The sequence below is a fragment of the Rhinopithecus bieti genome, unplaced genomic scaffold, assembly GCF_001698545.2.
Source record: "Rhinopithecus bieti isolate Rb0 unplaced genomic scaffold, ASM169854v2 scaffold_32081, whole genome shotgun sequence".
Classification (NCBI taxonomy): domain Eukaryota; kingdom Metazoa; phylum Chordata; class Mammalia; order Primates; family Cercopithecidae; genus Rhinopithecus; species Rhinopithecus bieti.
In genome coordinates this window covers 4,864,509-4,880,260 of record NW_016814436.1, presented here as the reverse complement: position 1 = coordinate 4,880,260, position 15,752 = coordinate 4,864,509, and the positions used below count along the sequence as shown (strand labels likewise).

At 53.7% G+C, this 15,752-nt stretch overlaps 1 protein-coding gene across 1 annotated transcript in view; it reads right to left on the bottom strand.

Moving 5' to 3' along the window:
* CELSR1 (cadherin EGF LAG seven-pass G-type receptor 1) overlaps positions 1–15,752 on the bottom strand; it is a 197,185-nt gene that overhangs the window by 168,214 nt on the left and 13,219 nt on the right. The window contains exon 6 of the mRNA XM_017850743.1: positions 12,787–15,750. Coding sequence (XP_017706232.1) covers positions 12,787–15,750 — 2,964 coding nt within the window. The remainder of the gene's footprint in view (positions 1–12,786; positions 15,751–15,752) is intronic.

Below are 15,752 nucleotides of genomic sequence, written 5' to 3'. Positions count from 1 at the left end.
GTTTCGCTCTTGTCACCCAGGCTGGAGTGCAATGGCGTAATCTCGGCTCCCGGCAACCTCCACCTCCTGGGTTCAAGCGATTCTCCTGCCTTACCCACCCGAGTAGGTGGGATTATAGGTGCCCGCTACCACGCCCAGCTAATTTTTGTATTTTTTTAGTAGAGATGGGGTTTCATCAGGTTGGCCAGGCTGGTCTCCAACTCCTGACCTCAGGTGATCCACGCGCCTCGGCTTCCTAAAGTGCTAGGATTCCAGGCATGGGCCACTGCACCCAGCCCCCTATTGCCATTTATGACGGCAAGACACAGGCTGAGAGCACAAGAAAAGGCACAGAAGGAAGAAGAGCCCCAAGCCCGGCAGGAGGCTCTGGATGGCCTCAACCCCCAGGACAGGACCAAAGGAACCCGCTCAGTGCTCAAGCTCTCAGGGAAATCACACCCCGAACTACAGACACAGGCACCTGCTCCCACACCTCCCACACCTGAGTGTCTGCAACAGTTTGCGTTAGTTCTTCTAGCATTTTTTTCTTGTAATAAAATGTACATAACACGGAACTTAACACGGTAACCACTTTTTTTTTTTTTTTTTTGAGACACAGTCTTGCTCTTGTCACCCAGGCTAGAGTAAAATGGCACGATCTCAGCTCACTGCAACCTCCACCTCCCCAGTTCAAGCAGTTCTCCCACCTCAGCCTCCCGAGTAGCCGGGATTACAGGCACCCGTCATCAGGCCCGGCTAATTTTTTGTATTTTTAGTAGAGACAGGGTTTCACCAGGTTGGCCAGGCTGATCTCGAGCTCCTGACCTCATGTGATCCACCTGCCTCGGCCTCCCAAAGTGCTGGGATTACAGGCATGAGCCACGGTACCTGGCCCACTGTAACCATTTTTAAATGCACCCACAGTTTAGGGGCATGAAGTACGTTCACACTGTTATACAACCATCACCACCCTCCATCTCCAGAGCCTTTCACATTCCCAAAGTGAAACTCTGTCGCCATTAAACACCAACTCCTGTCCCCTCCCCACCCCCTGGCACCCACTTCCTGTCTCTATGAATTTGACTCCTCTAGGAACCTCAGTGGAATCATACAGAATTTGTGCTTTCGCATCTTGCTCATTTCACTTAGCATAATGTCCTAATATCCTCAAGGTTCATCCACATTGAAGCAAGTGTCAGAACTTCTGTCCTTTTCCAGGCTGAGTAGTATTCCACCGTGCAAATGAACCACACATGTTGTTTATCCATTCATCTGTCCACGGACATCTGGGGTGCTTCCACCTTTTGGTTACTGTGAGTAACACTGCTATGAACATGGGTGTACAAATACCTCTTTAAAGATCTTATTTTCAGCCAGGCCGGGCGTGGTGGCTCACGCCTGTAATCCCAACACTTTGGGAGGCTTGAGGCAGGCAGGTCACCTGAGGTCAGAAATTTGGGACCATCCTGGCCAACATGGAGAAACCCCGTCTCTACTAAAAATATAATAATTAGCCAGGTGTGGCGGCACACGCCTGTAATCCCAGCTGCTTGGGAGGCAGAGGCAGGAGAATTGCTTAAACCCAGGAGGTGGAGGCTGCAGTGAGCCGAGATCGCACCATTGCACTCCAGCCTGGGCAACAGAGTGAGACTCCATCTCAAAACAAAATAAAATAAAGATCTTGTTTTCAATTAGGTTATACCCAGAAGTGGGATCGCTGGAGCATATGGTAGTTCTATTTTTCATATTTTGCAGAACCTCCATACTGTGTTCCCTAGCAGCTGCACCATTTTATACCCCGCCAAAAGAGCAAAAGCGTTCCAGTTTCCATGCATCCTTCAACACGTGTTTTCTGAGTTTTTTTTTGACCACAGTCATCCTAATGGGTATGCAGTAGTATCTCCTTGCAGGTTTGGGGTTTTTTTGTGTGTGTGTCAGTCAACTCACTGGCAAATGGTTATTTCCCTGCAAGAGCGTGTATGTGTGAGACAGGGTCTGACTCTGTTGCCCAGACTGGAGTGCAGTGATGCAATCTCAGCTCACTGCAACCTCCACCTCACAGGCTGAGGAGAACCTCCCACCTCAGCCTCTTGTGTAGCTGAGACTAGAGGCCCATGCTACCAAGCCCAGCTAATTTTTTTATATTTTGTATATTCTTTTGGTAGAAATTGCCAATTCCTGGGCTCAAGCAATCCTCCTGCCTCAGATTCCGAAAGTGCCGGGATTATAAGCTGGAGTCCCCATGCCTGCGGTTTTGATTTGAATTTCCCTGTTGACTAATGATGCTGAGCATCTTTTTTGGTGCTTATTGGCCATTTGTATCTTTGGAAGAAATGTCTACTCAAGCTCTTTGCTCATTTTTTTTTTTTGAGACGGAGTCTCGTTCTGTCGCCCAGGCTGGAGTGCAGTGGCACGATCTCAGCTCACTGCAAGCTCCGCCTGCTGGGTTTATGCCATTCTCCTGCCTCAGCCTCCCGAGTAGCTGGGACTACAGGCGCCCGCCACGTCGCCCGGCTAGTTTTTTGTATTTTTTAGTAGAGACGGGGTTTCACCGTGTTAGCCAGGATGGTCTCGATCTCCTGACCTCGTGATCCGCCCGTCTCGGCCTCCCAAAGTGCTGGGATTACAGGCTTGAGCCACCGCGCCCGGCCCTTTGCTCATTTTTTAATTCCATTGTTTTCTTGTTGCTAAATTGTAGGAGTTCTTTATATGGTCCGGATATTAATGCCTCATCATATATATAATTTGCAAATCTTTTATAACACTTTTTAAATTGGATAATATCTCATTTTTTCCTTGTGACACACATGGAAAAGAAAAGGGAGGTTTCCCAAATCACAGTCAGATCTCCAGGCTGGATCTCTGCTTTTCCAATCCCTAATCTACAGAAGGGTGAGAGGCAGCAGGGAACGGGCCCCAGGCAATGGCCTTCTACCTTCTGAGGTCCAGAGGGGCCAGGCTGACCTAGCGTCAGGTAATCTGCACAGGGCAGCGAGTGGGGCACAGCCCAGGCCTCACCTCTGGTGAAATCTCAGGCCGTCTCCAATGCCAGGAGAACACTCGCTCAGCAGGCCTGCATCGCATGCTGGGCATCACCACACATCACAGGACAGCCGCTGGGGCCTTGGCCGACGGTGGAACTGCAGGGCAGCTGAACAACTTCATTCTGATGATGAAAACCGCCCTGCAACAATCAACTCACTGACAAATGGTTATTGCCCTGCAAGAGCATTCTTATCTCCGAATGCTAACAGGGCATGTGATTTTATTTGAATTAGTTGCTGTTAGTTTACTTTAACCAAGTGTCATTTAGATTAGATACGAAAAAAAAAATCCTAAAAAATATTTAAAAGACGATACAAAACTGAGAATAAAAACAGACTTTTAAGAAAGAAAAATCTTAGCCTGGTGCAGTGGCTCATGCCTGTAATCCCAGCGCTTTGGGAGGCCAAGGCAGGCGGATCAGCTGAGGTCAGGAGTTCGAGACCAGCCTGGCCAAAGTGGTGAAACCCTGTCTCTACTAAAAATACAAAAATCAGCTGGCTGTGTTTGCAGTGAGTTGAGATCGCACGACTGCCCTCCAGCCTGCGTTCCAGAGCGACTCTGTCTCAAATAAATAAATTAATTAAATTAAAAGAAAGAAAAATCTTGATGGGTGGATGGACAGTTTGAGGGAGGGAGGGAGGGAGGGAGGGAAAAAGAGAGGGCAGGAGAAAGGCAGCTCCCTGGCCAGTAGAATCCCGCTTCTCTGCGCCGGAAGGCCCCTCAACAGGCTTGCGTCAGCCCCTGCTCCGAGCAGGCTCCTTATCTGGTATCTCCCTCCCCAGGCTCCCCAAATAGAGCCTCCAGCTCTGACCAGCGACATGCCTGCCTCCCTGCACCTGGTGTCCACCAGTCCTGCACTCCACAGCTTCTTGTGACAGCTCTACCACAAGAGACCCCACAGGGACCCAGAGAAGGCTCCCAGGAGCCCCTTCTTCAGCCTTAGCCCCTCCCACAATCCTGTAGCAGGCTGCTACCGTCGCCCACCCCTGCAATCAGGCACCATGTGCAGGCAACTCTCAGCCATCCTGTTTCAGGCAATGCAGCCACTTGCACTGAGCTTCCGTCCTCAGAAATCCCCAACTTTGTGTCCCAGGGCCTCACCACTGGCAGACAGAGGGGACCGAAGGTGGTAGTCAATACCACGATTAGAGCACTCAGACCCCAGAGTCTGCGCCTGGCTCTTCCTGCTGCTACAAGCTCTCTAGCCTCAGTTTCTCTGCCCTTACCATGGGGATCCTGTAAGATCTCACTGAGATGATGCAGGCACAGCCCAAACAGGCACTGGGGTGGTGGGAAGCACACAGACTCAGGAGGGCCAGGAACAGTGCTCTCGCCCCGCGCCCACTTCTCAATCAGAGCAGGGCCAGCTTCCTTGCCTACCTGATTCCCCTCTTACAGGCCAGGCCCTTGTGCCTGGGACACGCTCAAGCCCCCAGACAAGGCCCGCAGCTCTGAGGGACACCCCCTGTGCCCTGCACATTTCCCATGACAACTGGAAGGGGTGAAGTTGGTGTGTCGGGCGGCTGGAAGGAAAGGTGTTACCTCACACAATGACCTTGAAAGTGGCCCCCACCCCCGCTGTGTGTGTGTGTGTGTGTGTGTGTGTGTGTGTGTGTGTGTTTTGTTTGTTTTTTAAGAGCCCCTGGCCTTTATCCAGGACAAGAGAACAGGCGCTAGAGGGATGACACCACTAAAAGGCTGGTGTGGGGCTTTTCCCAGCTATGGAATGTTCACGCCCAAAAAGGGGACCTGATTGCTAAGATATCCACAAGTCCTTACCTGAAGCAAAAGCGTAAGAATTCAGCCACTGGTGTTTTCCTGAAAAACGCCCATCCCTTCACCCGGGGCTAAGTCCCTTAGCACGTATGGGAGGAACCGAAAACGGCTCCTGGGGGCTGTCCGTGCTTCTGCGTGGCTCCCTTTGTATCCCAAGTAAAGGCACCGGGCCCTCCACCTGGCAGGCAGCCCCCTCCCGTCACCCCTCCGAGGGTCCTCTCTGGCTCATTCCAGAAACAATCCACACCTCCTACCAGGCCCCAGGCTCACAGGCCACACGAGAGGGAAGCCCAGGGGCCTCCACGAGGAGCAGCCACTAATGCAAGACTGGCCTCTGGACCCTCACAGCTTGAACTTCCGCCTGCATTTCCTCCCAAAACAAGCAAGAGGAAGGCTGGGTCGCTGAATTAAAAAGGGTCGTTTATGACCAGCCACGGTGGCTCATGCCTATAATCCCAACACTTTGGGAGGCCAAAGCGGGTGGATCACCTGAGGTCGGGAGTTCAAGACCAGCCTGATCAACATGGAGAAACCCCATCTCTACCAAAAATACAAAATTAGCTGGGCGTGTTGGCGCATGCCTGTCATCTCAGCTACTCAGGAGGCTCAGGCAGGAGAATCACTTGAACTCGGGGGACAGAGGTTGCAGTGAGCTGAGATCGCGCCATTGCACTCCAGCCTGGGCAACAAGAGTGAAACTCCGTCTCAAAAAAAAAAAGGCGGGGGGTCGTTTACTACAGTCCCTCCCAGCATTCAGGAATTTCATTCTAGGGAATTTGGGGCATTTATATGAACCTGTGCGTTCAGGTTACAGGAAAAGAAGAAAAAACTTAGAAAACGATTTCCCCCAAGGCTGTGAACTGAAGAAATCACGCCAAACTCAGGATTATTTTCTACATGCTGCACCCGCACGATAAAATCTACTTCTGTTTGTATCCAAGTGCTGGCAGGGATGAGCCCCGTGGCACCAGGCCACAGGCCACACCCCAGCTAAGGTGGCCCCTGCCAGGGGTCCCAGCCCCCATCTACCCACCTATCCCGTTCCTAAACAGGTTCTGCTATCGGGTTTCAAAATGTGCAGGCATAGGCACCAGCCCAAACCCAAGGGGACTGTCAGCAGTGACACTGGGGCCGGCATGGAGTTCTGGCATGCCCAGCAACATGGGCCCGTTCCAGGCATGGCCAGCACCACCCCTCCTGCCGGCTCCTGCCCAGGGCTCCAGGAACTCGCCCGGAGTTTCACCTGCCTGCTGCTTCACCTGGACTTTTACAAATGGTCTCTCAACACCCTGGTTGGTACATGGGGCCAGTCATAGACCTCTTGTCCCCAGGCAGCTGGTGCTGAGGGGGTGCCCTGCCCTGGTGAGTCCATGTCCCATGGGGCTGTGGCCCCTTGCATTCTCCCAGGCCCCCTTTTCCTATCTGCCTCTTGCTGTTCCATCCCCTCCAGGTCTGATGACTCAGAGATTGAGGCAGAAGTTACTATCCTGGCAAACCCATCTATGAAGCTTGGCCACAGCAGCCCTTTGGGAGACACTGAGGAAGACCTGACACTGCCCACTCCCAATGCCCCTGCGAGGGGCCGGTGCCCACGCTAGGTTGCAGGACAGCTAGATGCTGTCCGTAACCTGCCAATTCTGCTGGGCCTTTAGCTCGGCCTTGTGCGGGCCCCGTCCCCATGACACCCCGCCTTCCCTCTGAGGCTGGATCCCGTTCCCACCCCACTCATGCCAGCGACCTTGTCATCTGCTCCTCAGAGGCACCCCCAAACCACTCCACTCAGATCTCACAGAGGCCACCAAGGACCTGCCCTTGGCTAACCCATCACATCTCTGTCCCCAGGCTCTCCAACCGCCAGATGGCATCCATCACGGATGACCCCCTCAGAGACCCTCACCCTCCCTCAGCCTCCGGGGCCTTCACCCGTGGGACCTCCCCTGCACGTGGTTATTCCTGCTCCAGCTCCCAAGCAGACCATTCCCCACCCAGCAGGCTACTCAGGCCATAGCTCCTCAAGACTGGGCCTGGGTCCCCTCCTAACTGCCGGCGCCCTCACTTCTGTGTCCATAATCTGAGCTGGTCTCCCCAGTCCGGACTGGCACACACAATCAACTTCAGGACAGTCTCAAAGACACCCAGCCACACGGGGCCAAAAATGGCCTCATGTCTTCTCCCCAGAGTCGATTCCCAGTAAGGACTCTGGCTCAGGGAACGCGCCTCTCTCAGTTTCACTCTCATCTTCCCAGAGCCAGTTTTTTCTGGAAGGCACAGACATGGAACATGCCTCAGGAGCTGCTTGGTCCAGGTTCAAATCCCGCTGTTGCCACCACAAGCTGGTGCCCTGGGAGCCCTGTCCTCGGTCTGCTCATCTCTGGGATGGAGGTGGCAACAGTACTTTGCACGCCGTAGGGTGGCAGCGGGACAACTGCAAGTGATGGGGCCAGCAGAGCCTGGGAGGGTTCCTGGCACATGCAGCATGTCGGCTGGGATATGTCTGACCATCTAAGCTGGCAAATCCCTCCTCAGCCACCCCCATGCTGGAGCAAGCATGATGTTCCCAGTTTCCCTCCCCTCCACTCTCACCGCCCAGCAGCTGGGACACGGGCCCCAGCTCTTGCCCAAATCCTCCCGAGGAGGCCCACCAAACCCTCCACAGTCAGCCCTCTCCCGACCCAGGGGATCCCCCCACTCCTGGTCTCCCTGCCCGGCACACACTGCACATGCCTGGGGGGTACAGAAGGGTCCCAGCCCATCCTTGCCTGCACCTGGCGTCACCACCCTGCCCCTGAGCTCAGCCCCCTCGCTCATCCGATGGTCCATCTCCACCCAGCTGCAGAAGTCATGATCGCAATGGCTCTCCAAGCTTTCGCACACAGCAGGTGTTCGATAAATGAATCCACACTCCTCATTTCTGAGGCAGTGTTTCTCAAGGTGTGAGCAAGCCACTATCTGCAGACTTATCAGAGCTCTGAAATGGTTAACTCATTGCCAAAAGCACTGAACTCTCCTGGGAAGGTGTGACACTAGCAGAATCCTGCTTGGCCACTGAAGCAATTTAAGATGGTCCGACCCAGGCTGGGTGCGGTGGCTCACGCCTGTAATCCCAGCATTTTGGGAGGCTGAGGCGGGCGGATCGCCTGAGGTCAGGAGTTGGAGACCAGCCTGGCCAGCACGGTGAAACCCCATCTCCACAAAAATACAAAAATTACCCAAGCATGATGGCAGGTGCCTGTAATCCCAGGTACTTGGGAAGCCGAGGCAGCTGAGGCAGGAGAATCACTTGAACCCGGGAGGCGGAGGTTGCAGTGAGCCAAATCATGCCATTGCACTCCAGCCTGGGAGACAGAGCAAAACTCTGTCTCAAAAAATAAAAGGTCCAATCCTTCTCTACCCTGTGAGTTCCAGAAAAGCACGATGCTGTGCATCCAGACAATGCCTGAACAGCAGCCCGCCCCTACTTCCTTCTTTGCAATCGTCTGTTTAAGAGTCACTGCGATATCCTGTATTTAACCAGGCAAACACTTAGGGAAGCTTATCAAGCCTAGACGACTTTATACCATCCACTCCCCACCAAAGTCAATGGCAAGAAGGTTACTCAATCCTGTTATTTCACCGAGTTTCAGTATTTTCTGACATGCCTGAATGACTCATCCGCCAATCATTCTCACCCACAAACGCCACTTTCCCACATCCATGGATCTACAACACACACAGCGGGAGAGGCGGGGACATCGTCTTTCTCCCAAGCACCTCATTCTGCAACGAGAGGCCTACAGCCCTGTACCCACGGACACACACTCAAAGTGAATTAAAAATAACATGGCCCGGCAACAGATGACTGGATAAAAGAAATGTGGCACATATACACCGTGGTGTACTATTCCACTATAAAAAAGAATGAGATCCTGGGCTGGGCACGGTGGCTCACGCCTGTAATCCCAGCACTTTAGGAGGCCGAGGCAGGCAGATCACTTGTGGTCAGAAGTTGGAGACCAGCCTGGCCAACATGGTGAAACGTTGTCTCTACTAAACATACAAAAATGAGCTGGGTGTGGTGGTATGCACCTGTAATCCCACCTACTCAGAAGGCTGAGGTAGGAGAATCACTTGAACCCCGGAGGTAGAGGTTGCAGTGAGCCGAGATCATGCCACTGCACTCCTGGCTGGAAGACAGAGTAAGACTCCGTCTCAAAAAAAAAGAATAAGACCTAGTATTTAGCCCAACAGCAAGACTATAGTCAATAATAATTTAACTGTACATTCAAAAATAACTAAAAGAGTATAACTGGACTGTTCATAATACAAAGGATAAATGCTTGAGGGGGTGGAGACCCCATTCTCCATGATGCGATCATTATACATTGCATACCGGTGCCAAAATATCTCACGTACCTCATAAATATATACACCTGGCCAGGCACAGTGGCTCATGCCTATAATTTCAGCACTCTGGGAGGCCAAGGCAGATGGATCACTTGAGCTCAAGAGCTGGAGACCAGACTGAATAACATAGTGAGCCCTTGTCTCTACTACAAATTTTAAAAAAAAATCAGCCAGGTGTGGTGGTGGAATGAGCTGAGATCAAGGCTGACATGAGTCGTGATCATGCCCCACTGCACTCCAGCTGGGGCAACAGGGCAAGACCCTGTCTCATACACACACACCCATATATACACATACACACACATAAGTTTGTGTATATAACTTACACATAATTCATTATAATGTATATAATTCATTATATATAAATTGTTTTTTTAATTAAAATAAAATAAAATAAAATGAAGAATGTCAATATTTCTGAAAGACCACTGTCCAGAAAGAACACAAAGCATACTCAAGGCTTGAGTTGTCCATTGGCTCATCAGCCACATTGCTCTGAAAAATGCAAACACAGCTTTTATACAAGCTCATAATAAAAAGTCCCTATCACAGAATTTAAAATCTCATTCAAAAACCATCGCAAAAAATGAACATCTTGTATCGCTGGCTGTCATTCAAAACTGGCAGCTATTTGAATTTCACTATATTCTGATGTGAAAAAATTTTCAAAAAATGTTCCGTTCTTGGTGGGCTATATAAAACCATCAACGACTATCTAGTCACAGTCACAGTGATTGTGTTCAACCCCACGCCAGACTAAATGAACTGCCTCCACCATGCGTGCCTTCCCAGGCCCTGCCCTCAGTGCGCCCATCCCTCCTGGGCTCCTCTGCGGAAAGCTGGCAGCCCTTCCTGGAATGGCTCCCACTAAACCCAGTTGATGGCTGGCCTGTTCCATACAGCATTTCCAGGCCAGTCATACTGCATCAAAGGCTTTAGGGCATGGCTGTAAATCCTAAGGAACCAACAACACTCAACTGAAAACAGTGGATGAGTTTGAAACCACCGCTTCCCTGTATTGTTCCTTAATAAAACCTCCGCTTAATTCAAGGGCTGATCTTTCTGTCTGGTCTGTTTTCTACCCAGTGCTTTGCCGTCTGGAACCATAGATCTTCTAGTCAATAGTGATTTGCTTATTTGGAGCATTAAATCCTAGTCAAACGGTCTGAGATTTCCGCACGTCCTTTTATGTGTTTATTTATTTTGAGACAATCTCACTCTGTCGCCCAGGCTACAGTGCAGCAGTGGGAGCTCGGCTCACTGCAAACTCCGCCTCCCAGATCCAAGCGATTTTCCTGCCTCAGCCTCCCGAGCAGCTGGAACTACAGGTGCTCGCCACCACACCTGTCTAATTTTTGTATTTTTGGTAGAGACAGAGTTTCACCATGTTGGCCAGGCTGGTCTCGAACTCCCGACCTCAGGTGATCCGCCCACCTCGGCCTCCCACGGTGCTGGGATTACAGGCGTGAGCCACGGCACCCGGTTGTATGCCTACTTTAAAGCAGAGTACCCATTTGACCCTGGAGTAATTCAGTTCAGCAACTAATTCGTCAAAAATGTTCTCCGAAGAAAGAGAGGGGAATGTGAAGGGCGGGCTTTTTCTGTAGATCGTGGTTTAACACCAAGTGCCCCTGCCCACTGGCTGTGCAGCCCTGAGAAGGTCTCTCAACACCCCTGGGGCTCAGTGTCTGCATCTGTAAAATGAGCAGCAGCATGACACCAGTCGGCTCCCAATTACCAGGGAAACACATGACAGTGCAAATAAAAGAGTAAAGAAAACCACTTGCTGGAACCCAGTCAAAGGTAACCACTGTCATATCTGGGTGTGTGTTGGGGCGGTTGGGTGGGTGGGGGAGGCGTGGTGTGGATGCATGAGGACCCAGTGTGTGATTTACACGAGAGTATGAGCGTGTCTGCAAAAGAGCAGAGCCAATAACTGGATGGTTGAGACAGTGACTACATAGCATGGAGCCCCCAACCCATCTTCAGCTGTGGTCCAAGCTGTGCGCCCCAGGTGAGACAGCCCTCAGGAACCAACCTCCCTGGAAGGGAATCCATCCTAAACCCTGCTGTCTGGCTAACAGTGGGGGGACCCACATTACTGATACCACAGACATATAAAACATCCCTGCCCCTAGCATGGATCTGTTCCCACTATCTCGTCCCTTGTTAAATCTAAACCCTATTATCGGGCCAAGTCGTTTTTAAACAGGCCAAATTTCCCATCCCGCTTTATCTATCAGATAAAGTGGTACAGAAGAAGAACTTCCTAAGAATATCCATAGCCCCGGTTAATTCGCCCTTAAGGGCCTATTCCACATTCTCCACACATTTTCACAGTCTCACAAAACCTAAAATATCCACCAACAAATAGATTGTACTGCCAAAATTGTGCTGAAAGTTTGTATCGTATCAAAACTGAATCTGTAAGTTTCACATCTTATAAGCAAACAACTGTAACTGGAAGCTGTTAGCTATCCAACCCTTCCTATATTACAGAATGACAGCCAACTTCAGAAACGAAACAAATCACAAAGTTAACATTTTAATTCTTCCAGGGCTCCTGTGGCAATGTTGTATCCTAATAACTCACTGTTTAAACAATTCCTCTGAAACACTGACTCAAACAGCCCGCCAATCTGAGGTCTTCTTGGCAGTAGTTTGGGTTTACAAATAAGGTCATCTGCCTGCACCAGCATCCTTGGATGTCAGGCAAACCTCAAAGAGCCACTAGGGGACCTTTATTGTTCCCCCAACCCCCGCGAAGTTCTTCTGTCTCTTCTGTGTCTCCCAATTCCAACACCTCCCCAGTCCCGCAGGCCAGCCCTGGCACACAGGGTCAGAGGCGTGGAGGACCAGCCAAACTTCCGACAGCTGAGCCCAGGCTTCCCCTCCCTTCTGTTCACCTCCAGCCCCAGAGCAGGCGAGCAAGGTTCCCACACTGGCTCCACCACTAACTGGGCAGGCCTCTTCAAGAGCACCCAAATTACAAGCCCGCGTTCAGGGGCAGAAGCCAAGATCAAATGAGGCTATGCTTTTCAAAGAGCTTGCACAAAGCCCTACACACGTAAGGCCGACTGTTATTATCTGCAGGAGACAGAAAAACCAGACCAAGGGAACACCGGCTGCATTATAGGGTGACTCAGGGACCCATCTGACAATTTCCAACGGTCCCACCCTGGATTTAATTGGCACATGGAAGGGGCAGTGACCTCTGATCTTCCCAGAGACCCCTGTGGCTGGCTGATGAAAGAGCACCCTCAAGCAAACCCTGTGACCCAGATCACCTGGAGGCCACATTTTAATAGCTCTACTCAGGAGTCACTAGCCTGCTGAGAAAGGTGCTGAGCCCCGGTCTTGAACTTGGAGAACTGCAGGCCTGCTCCCAGCATGCTGACGGAAGCGGCGTGGTGCCTCTCCCCCTCGCTGGGCCTAGGTGGGGTGCTCACCCCCAGCATCCAACCAGCGGCAACAAATCCTTGCAGAGCTGCCCGGGCCCGGCCCAAATGCGCCCCGGCATGCCAGGCGGGGCCCTTGGCGGGTTCCTGAGGCTCTCCAGGAGGCCCATCCGGAGCCGCTCCTCCCACCCCGACGGCCACTCACCAGACACAGACACCTCCATGAGCGCCTCCAGCGGCCGGTTGTTGTCCAGGTCGCGGCTGAGCTGCAGCTCACCCGTGGCGGGGTCCAACAGCAACAGGCGCAGCTCATTGCCCTGCAGGAAGGTGTAGTTGAGGCTGTCTGACACGTCGGGGTCATGGGCCGGGATGCGGCCGATCACCCCGGTGGGGAAGTTGTTGGACTTGTTGGTGACATAGTTGTTGAAGAGGATCTGGAAGTCGGGCAGCACGGGCGGGTTGTCATTCTGGTCCACGAGAAGGATGTGGACCGTGGCTCGGCTCACCAGCGGAGCCGATGTGGCCTGCACCACCAGCACATACTCCCGCCGGACCTCAAAGTCCAGCTCCACCATGGCACGCAGGTCCCCATTGAGCAGGTCCAGCTGGAAGAAATGCCGCATGTCCCCTTCCACGATCTGATACATGATCTGGGCATTGGGGCCTTCATCGGGGTCGTTAGCACGGATCTTTGCCACCACCGACCCCACTGGGTTGTTCTCCTCAACAAACAGCTCCAGCTCGTCCTTCTCAAACATGGGGGCATTGTCATTAATGTCCAAGATGGTCACCTGGATTTCCACCGAGGCGCTAAGGGGAGTGGGACTGCCCCGATCCACAGCCAGAGCCCAAAGGTTGTACACCGCCACATTCTCCCGGTCCAGCCGGCGCTGGGTGCGGATCACACCAGACGTGGGCTCGATGTAGAAGTCCCCATCGCCGTCATCCCCACCCTGGAAGGTGTACAGCAGACGTCCATTGGGACCTGAGTCCCGGTCCGTGGCAGAGACCTGGAGGATGCTGGTTGAGGGTGGAGCATCCTCAAAGATGGAACCCTGGTAGAAATCCCACAGGAACTGGGGCGCATTGTCATTGGCATCGAGGATGAGGATCTCCAGGGTGGTGGTGTCTGACTTCTGCGGGATGCCGTTGTCCTGGGCCATAATGGTCAGTGTGTAGGCGACCTGGTTCTCATAGTCCAACTCCATCATAGTGTACATGGTGCCACTGTCGGGGTCGATGCGGAACTGCGGCACAGGGTCCTGAATCACATAGGTGATGCGGGCATTCTCTCCTGTGTCCTCATCGTTGGCACTGAGGGTAGCAATGGAGGTGCCCACAGGCCTGTCCTCACTGACACTCACTGTGTAATGGGAGCTCTGAAAGACGGGCCGGTGGGTGTTGGCGTCGGTGACATTGATTAGGACATGTGCAGTGTGTGACCGTGTGCCGTCGGAGGCCGTCACTGCCAGCACGTACTGCTGCTCCTGCTTGTAGTCCAGAGGTAGTGCGAGTGTGATGAGGCCTCCCCCTCTCTGGCTGCTGAGTGCAAAGCGGTTCCGGGTGTTGCCCCCCGTGAGCTGGTAGGTAATCACACTGTTAGCGTCACGGTCGCGGGCCTGCAGGGTCAGCACGCTGCTCCCCACAGCCGCATCCTCATTCAGACGAAGCTCGTAGGTGGGCTGCGTGAACACCGGGTCGTTGTCGTTCACATCCAGCACCGTGATGGACACGCTGGTGGAGGAGCTCATGGGGGGCGAGCCGTGGTCCACCGCCTCCACCCCGAAGCTGTAGTGCTCCACCTCCTCGCGGTCCAGCTCGGCACACACTGTGATCCAACCGGAGCTGTTGTGGATCTGAAAGGGGAAGTCAGGGGTGGGGGCAGGGTTCTTAGGCCCAGCACTGCCACCCCCCAGAAAGGCGGAGGCTGTGTCCACCAGGCGATAGTGCAGCCGGGCATTCTCCCCTGAGTCCGCGTCCACCGCCTGAATGTGCACCACGGGGTAGCCCAGGGGCACATTCTCCAGCACCGTGGCCTGGAATGGGCTGCTCACAAAGATAGGCTCGTTGTCGTTGACATCCAGCACCTGCACAGACACCACCCCGGAAGAATTGATGAGCGGGGGCCGGCCCCCATCCTGGGCCTTGATGCTCAGCGAGTACTTCTGGACATCCTCAAAATCCAGGGGGTTGATCACATCCAGGATCCCGCTCAGTGAGTGCAGGTAGAACTGGCCGGCCACGTTCCCGCTGAGGATGCTGTAGTGAATGGCCGCGTTCTGGCCCTGGTCCCGGTCCGTGGCCTGCACTCGCAGCACAGCGGTGTTGAGCCCTACGTCCTCGGGCACCTGGACCACGTAGTTCTGCTCACTGAACTGGGGGTAGTTGTCGTTCTCGTCCTCCACCTCGATGTACACGGTGGCCGTGGCGCTGAGCGGGCCTGGGTTGCGCCCCTGGTCGTTGGCCTCCACCAGCAGCTGGTACTCGGCCGCCTCCTCCCGGTCCAGCACCGCCCTCGTGCTCACCACGCCGGAGCTCTCGTTGAGCTGGAAGACGTCCCACGCGCCCCCCAGCACGCGGTAGCGCACGTTGGCGTTGACAGGCGAGTCGCGGTCGCTGGCGCGGATGGTCAGCACCTCGTAGCCCACCTCCAGGTTCTCCCGCACGCGCTCGCGGTACTCCGACTGCTCGAAGACCGGGCTGTGGTCGTTGGTGTCTTTGACCAAGACAGTGATGTAGGTGGTGGCCGAGCGCGGCGGCGTGCTGTAGTCGACGGCCTTCACCCTGAGGACGTGCGTCTCCTTGGTCTCGCGGTCCAGCACGCTGTCCGTGCTCACCGCACCCGTGGCGGAGTCGATGCGGAAGTAGTCCCGGGAGCGCTCGTCGAACAGCCCCTCCATGTAATAGCTCACTCGCTCCTCCTCGCCCTCGATGGTGTAGTGCGCGTGCAGCTGGAGGATGAGGGTGCCCGCCGGCTCGTTCTCAAACAACGCCACCTGGTAGTTGGGCATCGGGAACTTCAGGCTCCCTCTGCCACTCGTGCCCCGCCGGGCCCGTCGCGCCGGCCCCGCCCGAACTTGGGGCAAGTTCGGTGGCAGCGGCGGCGATGGGGATGGCGACGCAGAGGGCGTCCCCGCGGTGGCTGCCTCCAGCGCCAGTCCCACCCGTACA